The 8,714-nt window shown below is 70.8% G+C and overlaps 4 protein-coding genes across 4 annotated transcripts; 1 reads left to right on the top strand and 3 right to left on the bottom strand.

Moving 5' to 3' along the window:
• Positions 1–266: 266 nt before the first annotated feature.
• On the bottom strand, positions 267–850 carry CHLNCDRAFT_138043 (hypothetical protein; the record flags this gene model as incomplete). The annotated part of the gene is made up of 2 exons (XM_005851209.1): positions 267–378; positions 546–850. The coding sequence occupies 2 exons, from the start codon at positions 848–850 to the stop codon at positions 267–269; spliced, it is 417 nt and encodes a 138-aa protein (XP_005851271.1).
• A 322-nt stretch (positions 851–1,172) lies between these two features.
• CHLNCDRAFT_33893 (hypothetical protein) lies at positions 1,173–3,189 on the bottom strand. Its single transcript, XM_005851208.1, has 6 exons — positions 3,019–3,189; positions 2,682–2,915; positions 2,333–2,523; positions 1,978–2,153; positions 1,733–1,799; positions 1,173–1,607 (listed from the first exon to the last, which is right to left on the bottom strand). Exons 1-6 carry the CDS (start codon positions 3,160–3,162, stop codon positions 1,445–1,447), a joined length of 975 nt encoding a protein of 324 aa, XP_005851270.1. The 5' UTR covers positions 3,163–3,189; the 3' UTR covers positions 1,173–1,444.
• A 383-nt stretch (positions 3,190–3,572) lies between these two features.
• CHLNCDRAFT_138041 (hypothetical protein) lies at positions 3,573–6,770 on the bottom strand (the record flags this gene model as incomplete). The annotated part of the gene is made up of 9 exons (XM_005851207.1): positions 3,573–3,698; positions 3,859–3,939; positions 4,082–4,157; positions 4,397–4,567; positions 4,706–4,812; positions 5,032–5,144; positions 5,319–6,278; positions 6,421–6,443; positions 6,751–6,770. 9 exons carry the CDS (start codon positions 6,768–6,770, stop codon positions 3,573–3,575), a joined length of 1,677 nt encoding a protein of 558 aa, XP_005851269.1.
• A 194-nt stretch (positions 6,771–6,964) lies between these two features.
• Positions 6,965–8,708, top strand: CHLNCDRAFT_138040 (hypothetical protein; the record flags this gene model as incomplete). The annotated part of the gene is made up of 4 exons (XM_005851500.1): positions 6,965–6,985; positions 7,149–7,794; positions 7,939–8,502; positions 8,674–8,708. 4 exons carry the CDS (start codon positions 6,965–6,967, stop codon positions 8,706–8,708), a joined length of 1,266 nt encoding a protein of 421 aa, XP_005851562.1.
• Positions 8,709–8,714: the final 6 nt, after the last annotated feature.

Raw genomic sequence — 8,714 nt, 5'->3', positions numbered from 1 at the left:
GCCAGCCTCCCAGCCTCCCCACGCGCCACCTGCTGTTGCCACCACGGCGAGCGCGCCCACCACGGCTGCCCATGCGTCCCTCTGTCACCGACGCCTTTTTCATCCTGCCTGCTGCTCGCCTGCCGAGCACGGCTGTGTTCACCCTCTGCTGTAACAATAAGCATGCGTCGTGGCACGGAGAGCATGCAGCACATCGACGGCGGGAGGGGAAACCAGCAGGCTGCGGGCGTGGGTGCAGCGGTGGCGGCATCACACCGGCACAAGCTCTAGAAGGAGGATGGGTTGTAGCGCGGCGGCTCCCGCCCGAAGAACTGCCGCTTCAGCAGCTGCTGGTGCCGCTGCCGCGCCTCAGCTGTGCTCATCGAACCGTCCGCCACGCTGCGGCCAGGTGGGGGCGGTGGGGGGGAACAGCAGGGTGGGTGGGCACGGCAAGGACGCTCCATATGAGGGTGCCACGAAGCCAAGCCAGCGCCAGGGCAACAGCTTGTGCATAGTACAATACAATATGCATACCCAGCCCTCATTGGCCCGCCCCGCCCGCGCACCGCGTGCCCGCCGTCTCGCCGCTCCCCTCCACCAGCTGCCCCTCGCGCAGCACGTAGTGCGCTTGCCCTAGGGAGGATGCCTCCCCCGGCCGGCGGGGCGTAATGACCCGCAGGAAGCTGATGCGGGCTGCCAGCTGCTTGAACAGGTCAAGCCGCAGCGCCTGGTCGGCCTCGCCCGCGTGCCGCCGCAGCGCCTGCCGCGCCTCGGCCCACTGCGCGGCGCGCTGCGCCTCGGGCAGCCGCTTGATCAGCCCCAGCAGCTCCCGGTACGCGCGCAGCACCTGCACGCGGTGTGTCTGGCCCATCCCTGCCTGGGCAACTGCCGTGCCCCAGCACCGGGCTGGAGCACCAGGAGCCCTGGCGCCGCCGCCTCCGCCTCCGCCGCCGCCGCTCCGGGTGGAGGCTGCTGGGTGCGGCTGTGCTGGTGAGGTACTCTGCACGTTTAGCAGGAGCCTGCCAAGCCAGCAGCGGGCAGAATAGCAGGCGAGGAGGTCGGCGGCCTCGCAAAGCAAGAGCCTCTGCAGTTCTTGAATTGGCTTTGGCCGTTCTGAGCAGTGATCGATTCGAGCGGCTTCGCCGTGCAACCAAGCTGGACAGTACAACAAATGTACAGCCCACTCAGCTCCCGGTGGCCTTGATGTTACAAAGCATCTGTGGTGCTACAAGTATGTGTACGAAGCCCCAGGCACGCAAACAAGGATGGATCCCGAGCCGTGCAACCGCTGCAAGAACGGGTGCAGCTGCGGCGTGGCAGGGTGCACCTGCGGGCCAGACTGCGGCTGCTCGTGCCGCACCCAGGGCCCCAGGAAGTGAGGAGGGGCACCACACAGGTCAGGTGCACACCGGAGCGGCAGCCGAGGCAGCAGCGTGCCTGCTGCCGCCGCCGCATGCCCGCCGCCTTAGCCCCCCTGCGGCAGCCGCTGGTAGCCCGCGGAGCTGGTGCCCACAGCGTTGCCCTCTGGCACAAACCGGTTGCGCCGCTTGGAGGCGGTGGCAAAGCGCCACAGCACGCCCGGCATGGTGAGGTACCTGATGCTGTAGCTGCCGTTGCCTTGGACGCCCCTGCAGGCTCCGGCACACCGGGGTGGCGCTCATGCTCTGCGCGGAATCGGGTGTGTGATGGGACGGTGCAAGCGAGCTGCCCAAGCAAGCAAGCAGGCGGCAGGCGCGGCGCCAGCTGGGCCCACCTGAGGCGGGGCACCAGCCAGCCGGCCACCACCGCCGGGTCCTCGGCGAGAATGTTGATCATGCGGGCTGCGGCCAGGGCAGGGTTGGGGAGGGGGAAAGGGAAGCCAGCTAGCTTCACCAGCCAAATTGTATGTGGCCGCTTAGCGAGGCATTGTAACGCCGCCACAGGAGCTGCCCAGGCCAGCATGCAGGCCGCAGGCAGCCGCTGTTCACACGCCGCTCCCTCCCACCCCTCCCCTCCCACCCGACCGCGGGTTGTCTGCGTAGCGCATCAGCATGTCGGTGGCAACCATGCCCGGGCTGAACAGGTGCACCGCCACGCCGCTGCCCTGCACCTCCGCCGCCAGGCTGTCCTTGAGCTGCACCAGCGCGCGCTTGGTGGCGCCGTAGGCCGCGTTGCCAGGGGTGGGGTTGCCCCAGCTGCAGGCCAGCGGTGCCAGGGACAGGGTCGGGCGCGCGGCCGCATGGCCGGCACGCACGGGCCGCTGCCTGGCGCCCGCCGTCCCTCCCTGAGCACCACCAGCGCTGCCAACCGGCAACCCACAGCTCTGCTGCCAGCCGGCACCGTGCTGCCGGCACCCCGCAGCCGCCCCACCCACCTGCCGCTTCCATCCACCAGGAAGAACTTGCCGCCTGCGGGCTGGGTGGCCATGCGCGAGATGGCGGCGCGCGCCCCCAGCAGCGCGCCCCCCAGGTTGGTGTCCACGACGGCGGTCAGCTCTGCGGGGCTGGAGGAGGAGACGGGCGTCTTGACGGGAGCAGACAGCGCCGCACTCTGGACCCAGATGTCCTGTGCGGGTGGAGGGGGGCAGGGGCGCATAGCGGTGTGTGTGGAGCAGGCCGGAGGCCCCAGCAGAGCGCCGCGCTGCCGAGTGGGCGACACTGGCAGCGAAGGAGCCAGCGTCGGGGGGGGGGGGTGCTGCCGTCGCATGCCGCCCTCCCGCTCACAATCTGTCCCAGCTCCTCCACCGCCTTGCTGGCCAGGCGCTCCACGTCCCCGGGCTTGGAGGCGTCCGCCGCCAGGCCCACCACCTGGCAGCCGGGGAACTCGTCCCGCAGCTTGCGGGCCGCCTCTGCCACCGCCGCCGCTGAGCGGCTGGTGATGACCACGTCGTCGCCCAGCGACAAAAACTGGCGGGCCAGGTGCAGGCCCAGCCCGCGGGTCGAGCCGGTGATGACCACCTGGGCGGGGCGGAGCCAGAAGCGAGAGCAGGGGTGGAGCAGGTGCAACAACAGTGTGTCGCGGGCGGCGGGTGCGGTGGCGGCGACCAGGGCGGGGGCCCACCTTGAGGCCCTGCGAGTGTGGTCTGTCGTCCACGATGCATCGCTGCGCCGCTGCCAGAGCTTTACAGAGCTTGTACCCCGCGGCAAGCAGCAGGGGCGTCGCCAGCCCCGCCAGGTAGCTTTTGAGGTCCAGCTCGAAAGCCATTATGATCAGCAGCAAGTCCGTGTAGGGCCGACAACAAACAACGGAGCAGGGCAACTCAGGAGAGTGAGGCCAGCTTGGCGCAGCGCAGTGGGCAGCCCGCCCTCGCGTGACGCCGCCTGTTGGCGACCAGCCAGGGGCCAGCCTCATGTTGACCCTGTGAGGGTGCCATCTGGCCATGTACCATCCCCATGAGGCATTGAGGGCCCCTGCTACCCCTCCCTAATGCATGCATATGGGATGTCTCCCTCGACAGCTGGTGGTGCTTCACAGCGGTCGCAGCAAGTGGGGAAATATGCGCATCGGAGGTCAACACATCAACATCTCAACATCTGGCAAGGCCCAGACAGCACCAGGAGGACGATACATGCACGCGCAGCAGGAGATGCGGCTACCCACAGCGCCCAGGGGCCTCAGTACCGGGCGCCGCTGTAGTCGTCGGGCTGCCAGGCGCCGCCGCCAGGCTGCTCGCCGGCCTGCCCCGCCGCGCCGCCGCCATACTGCTGCGCCTCCGCCTCCGCCTGCGCCTCGCGCTCAACCTGCAGCCCACGACGGCACGGCACCATCGCAGATCGCAGCAGCACATTAAAGGCAGCCGCGCTCGTCCAGCTCCGCTGCTGCTGAGACCTCCGCCACGGCCCTGCCCTGGCAGGCACGGCCCCCTCCTCCCTCCCCACCCCCGCATGCCTGCAGCGACACCTCCAGGAACCGGGTGCGGTCTGCGTGGGGGTACTCGCTGACCCATAGGCCGCTGCTGGGCAGGTACACATCCTTGACCGCCTGTGGTACAGGCAGGCAGGCAGGCAGGCAGGGGCGAGAGTGGGCCGGTGGCGAGCGGGATGGGCATGCATGGCTGAGCGGCGGGGTGTGGCTGGCGACCAGCCTGCCCGCCAGCCCCACCCGCCCTGCCCCGCCCGCGCACCTTGAAGCGGCGGAAGGATGTGTCGCTGCTGAGCACCAGCAGCTCCGCCGCCTCGCCCGCCTGGATCAGCTCGTAGCTGCGAGGAGGGGGAGCGGGCAGCGGCAGGCACAGGCGGGGGTGGGCTTCCAGGCAGAAGGAGACGCCGCGCTGCGCCGGCCTGCTGCCCTGCCGGCAGCCAGCGCGCCGCCGCCCACCCAGCCGCCTCAGCCTTGCCGCCACCGCAGGCGCCCAAACCTGCCCCATCCCTCCTCGAGACCGCCTGCATGCCTGCCTGCCCGCCCGCCCGCCAGCCCGCCTGCCCGCCCGCCCCCTCACCGGCTGTCGTAGGGCAGCACCATCTCCGCCCGCGCGCCGCCCGGGTCCCCCACCAGTATGCGCGCCATGCGCATCGTGCCGCCGCGCTCGCCGCCGTCCAGGGCGGTGAAGGGCTTGGGGCGCCCCGTGATGGCAACCTCCAGCACCTGGGTGCGCCACAGCCCGCCGTAGCTGCACGGGCGGGTGGGGATGTGCTGGGGCGGGGTGGGTGCGGGCGGTCAAGTATCCCTGGCAGGTGTAGGAACAGAGGAGGCAGGCAGGCAGGCAGGCAGGCGCGCGCCTCCCTCGCTCCCCCCCTCAGCGGCGCACCTGAACTGCCGCCGCAGCGCCAGGTTCTTCTTGGCGGCCAGCGCCCAGGGCCACCACAGCGGCCAGGTCAGCGAGGTGGCAGCCAGCACGGCAACCTTGGAGAGCACCTGCTGGGAGGGAGCGGGGAGCGGGAGCGGTCCGTGGAGAGCCTGGGCTGAGCAGCAAGCAGACTGCACAGGCGGCAGGGCGACATAAGCTGCCAGGGGGCCAGACCCAGGGTGCAACCCCGCCTGCGCAGGCACACTGCTGGCAGCAGCAGCCGTGCAGGCAGCCAAGCGGGTTGGGGCAGCTGCTGGCGGCGCGGCGCTTGGCGCCCCTCGGCGCACCACGGTGGCCGCCAGCGAGGCACCCCAGCGCTGCACGCCGTCGGTGGCCGTGCCGCCGTAGAAGGAGGCCTGCTGGGCGAAGGGGATGACGGGCAGCACGCGGTCCAGCTCGTCTGCAGGCGCAGCGGGCGCAGCAGGCAAAGCAGCCAGTACAGCGCACGGTGAGCGGCGACGGGTGGCAGGCGTGGCGGCGGGGCGCGGGGTGCAGGCGGGACCACAGGCGGCGGTAAGGGTCCAGAACAGAGTCACGAGCTGTGTGCACACGGCTGTGCCGGTGGCGCACCCACCCGAGCTGAGCAGCGCGATGTCTGGCTCCGCAGTCACGCCTGGCTCGTAGGCCTCGGTGTACTGCCCGCCGTCGTCACCGTACCGCTCCTGCCAGCTGGCACCCTCCGCGCCGTCGCCGTCGTACCGCCCAGCCTGCTGCTGCTGCGTGGCGTAGGCGTCGTACCCAGGTCCGTACTCGCCGCCGTACCGCTCGCTGCTGTACTGCTGGCCGTCGCCAGGCGCGGCATAGGCGCCCCCGGCAGCCGCTCCGCCATACGTGGCGCCGCCGTCCGCGGCAGGCGCCTGGGGCGCGTCGCGAGCGGCCGCCGCCCGCGCTCGCCGCCGCTGTCGGCGCAGCTCTCGCTGCTGCTGCGCCAGCTCCCAGGCGCTGCCCGCGCCGGCGCCTGCCTCGGCAGCCGCCTGCTGCCCGCGCTGCCGGGAGCTGCTGCCGTTGCTTCTGACGCCAGATGCCCACGACTCGGCTGCCCAGCCCCAGTCCTCTGCCGCCGCAGCAGCAGCTGCAGGCGCACCCTCCAGGGGCCCCCAGTCCTGGGCCACAGGGTCTGGCACCGGCGCCGCCGCCGCCTCCCGGCCTGCCGCCGCCGCCTGCTGCCGCCGCCGCAGCTGCCGCAGCTCTGCCTGCACCCAAGCATCCTCTGGGTCACCCGCTGGCGCAGCTCCCTGCTCCGCCGCCGCTCGCTCCGCCGCCTCCTGCCGCCGCCGGCTGAGCCTGCCGCTGCCGACGACAGGCGATGCCCGCGCTCGCCGCCGGCCCAGCCTGCTGCTGCGTAGGCTGCTTCCATCATCTGTGTCAGCCGCCTCCCAAGCCTGCTGCTGCCCCTGCAACAGCTGCTGCTCTCCGTCGGGAGCATCTAGCCCTTCCTCGGGCCACCCGCCACCAGCTCTGGCACCACTGCTGCTGCTGCTGGGCTCGCCATTGTCGTCATACAGAGACTCCCGCTTGCGTCCTGCGGCACCGTCTGCACAGGTGCAGGAACACAGCTGCTCTCAGCAGGCTCTACCGGCGACGAACAGGGCGCCCAACTGTGGGCGGCGGCGGCAGCGGCGGCGACGGCGGCGGCATGCGGTCTGCCCGGGGCGGCACCTGCCCTGCCTTCTCACCTGCGCTCCAGCGGTAGTTGGCTCTGCAGACGTGGGCCGGCCTGGAGCAAGCTCGTTGCACGCCTGTGCAGCGCCGAGGCGGGGGCCCAGACAGCGGAGGTGGGGGCCTCCACAGCAGCATCCCTGGCTACCGACGTCGAAACAACGGGTGGCTGAAGCGTTTCACGTTCCGAAAGGCCAGTAGCAAGGTGCTCGTAGCAGAAACGCAAACAGGCGGACTGTGCGGTAGAAGTTCAAGAACAGTTCACAAGATGCATGTGCTAGAGGAAGTGCATTGCGCTTTCGAAGCGGAACCGCCAAAACCAATGCTGAGTTGGCTTGCCGACGAACAAGGAGTGCCCCTGCTGCATCGGTGCATTGCTGCATCCAACCTGCAAGCGTGGTTCCCACTTCTGGTGCAGTGCATGCCCTCTTGCATGTCTGGTGAAGCCACCATAAGCTTGCCGTGTGTCTACCGAGCCCTCTGGCCTGTGTCAACGCATATAGCATAAGGGAGACAGCGTAAAAGACGCCCAGCAGACGTTTACACGCACTCACTGTGGGCATGCAGCGGGGCAAGCGCAAGGTGACCCTTGCTCAACGCCTGTCCTACCTAGCAGCCGCGTAGAGGGGGATGCCGAGCGCCGCTTGCCATTGAGCGACGGCGTGCACAGCCTGGGCTGCCGCTTGCCGCCGCCGCTGCCGCCACCGCCAACCAGCTCCCCCCTCCGCCTGCTGCTGCTCCGCAGTCGCCGTTTGTGGGCGGCAGCCAGCCTCTGGATGGCGGCATCCTGTACAGCCGCTACACCGACCTGTCTGCAGTGCTGATGGAGGGGGAGGCAGCGCCGGCGACGGCGGCAGCGCCCACGGCAGCAGCCGGCAAGCAGGGAGGCAGCAAGGAGCGCAAGGCGGAGAAGAAGCAGAAGCGCAAGCAGCCGGAGGCGGGGGAGGATGGCGGCGTGCCTCAGCCAGAGGTAGCCAATGGCCACGCCACCGCTGGCGAGGAGCCTGCGGCGGCGGGCGGGGAGAAGAAGCAGCGCAAGAAGGCGCGGTGGAGCGAGGAGCAGAAGGCGGCGGCCAAGGCGGAGCGCGAGGCCGCTGCTGCGGCCAAGAAGGCCAAGCGGCAGGCGGCTGCCGCGGCGACAGCTACCGATGCTGAAGCCGCCGGGGCAGAGGCTGGCGCCGATGGTGCCAGCCCTGTGACTGGCAGCGGCGAGGAGGCTGCTGCGCCTGCGCCTGTGGCTGCCGCCGGCGAGGAGGCGGAGGGCGAGCAGGGCGGCAAGAAGAAGAAGAAGAAGAAGAAGAAGGCTGCGGTGGCACAGAAGCTGGCGCCCCAGGAGCGCGTGTCTGGGCCTGGCAACGCCGAGGAGGCGCAGCGCATGCGGCAGGCCCTGGGTGAGAGCCGCCGCCGCCGCCGCACGCACGCCCCGCCGCCGCCCCGCTCGCAGGCTGCACCCAGGGCCGCGGTTGGAGGGAAGGGGTGCTGTAGTGTGGTGGTGTGCTGCTGAGGCACCCTGCTGCCAGGCGCCGCCTCTGCAGGCCTTGCCACGGCGGTGCCCCAAGCCCCCGCCGCAGCCCCGGCGCCAGCCGGCAAGCTGGCTTTCTCCTTTGGCTTTGGCGGCGCGGCGCCTGCCCAGCAGGCGGCGGGCAAGCCTGCCGCCCCTGGCGCCAAGAAGGCTGGGAGCAGCGACGACAGCAGCAGCGAGGAGGAGGAGGAGGAGGAGGAGGAGGAGGAGGAGAGCGGCAGCAGCAGCGACGAGGAGCAGGCGGCTGCCTCTCCCCTGACGGCCTCACCCCCGCGCAGGGCAGCCAGCAGCAGCGACAGCGACAGCGACAGCGACAGCGAAAGCGACAGCGAAAGCGACAGCGACGACAGCAGCGAGGATGAGGAGGACGGGGAGGAGGAGGAGGCTGCAGCGACGCCCGGCAAGGCGGCCCCCGCTGCCGGCGAGGCAAGCAGCAGCGACAGCGACGACAGCAGCAGCTCTTCCTCCGACAGCGACGACGACGGCCCCACCCAGCAGGCGCAGCAGGAGGGCGAGTATGTGCCGCGCCGCGTGTATGTGGGTGGCATGCCGTACGGTTACACAGAGGACCAGGTGGGTGTGGGGGCCTGCCGCCAACTGATGCCCCTCGGGAGGCTGCCTGTGCTGATGCCTCCCCCTGGCTGTGTTGCACCACCGGCAAGCGCTGGCCCCTGCCCGGCACCCCAGGCGCTCGCTCCCGCACCCACCTGCCCCTGCCCTGGCCCCGCATGCTGTGCCCGCTGCGCAGATCTGGGAGTACTGGGGCTACTGCGGCGCCATTGAGTCGCT

This window comes from Chlorella variabilis (genome assembly GCF_000147415.1).
Source record: "Chlorella variabilis unplaced genomic scaffold CHLNCscaffold_2, whole genome shotgun sequence".
In the NCBI taxonomy this organism is placed as follows: domain Eukaryota; kingdom Viridiplantae; phylum Chlorophyta; class Trebouxiophyceae; order Chlorellales; family Chlorellaceae; genus Chlorella; species Chlorella variabilis.
The sequence above is the reverse complement of the archived record's forward strand: the minus strand, read 5'-3'. Positions and strand labels throughout refer to the sequence as shown.

Bases quoted from the DNA above. Each gene is read 5' to 3' on its own strand.
- CHLNCDRAFT_33893 (XM_005851208.1), bottom strand. From the start codon at position 3,162: ATGGCTTTCGAGCTGGACCTCAAAAGCTACCTGGCGGGGCTGGCGACG. The intron at 2,916-3,018 runs GTGGGCCCCCGC...CGCCCCGCCCAG, and splicing joins CACACTCGCAGGGCCTCAAG to GTGGTCATCACCGGCTCGAC. The intron at 2,524-2,681 runs GTGAGCGGGAGG...CCACCCGCACAG, and splicing joins TGGAGGAGCTGGGACAGATT to GACATCTGGGTCCAGAGTGC.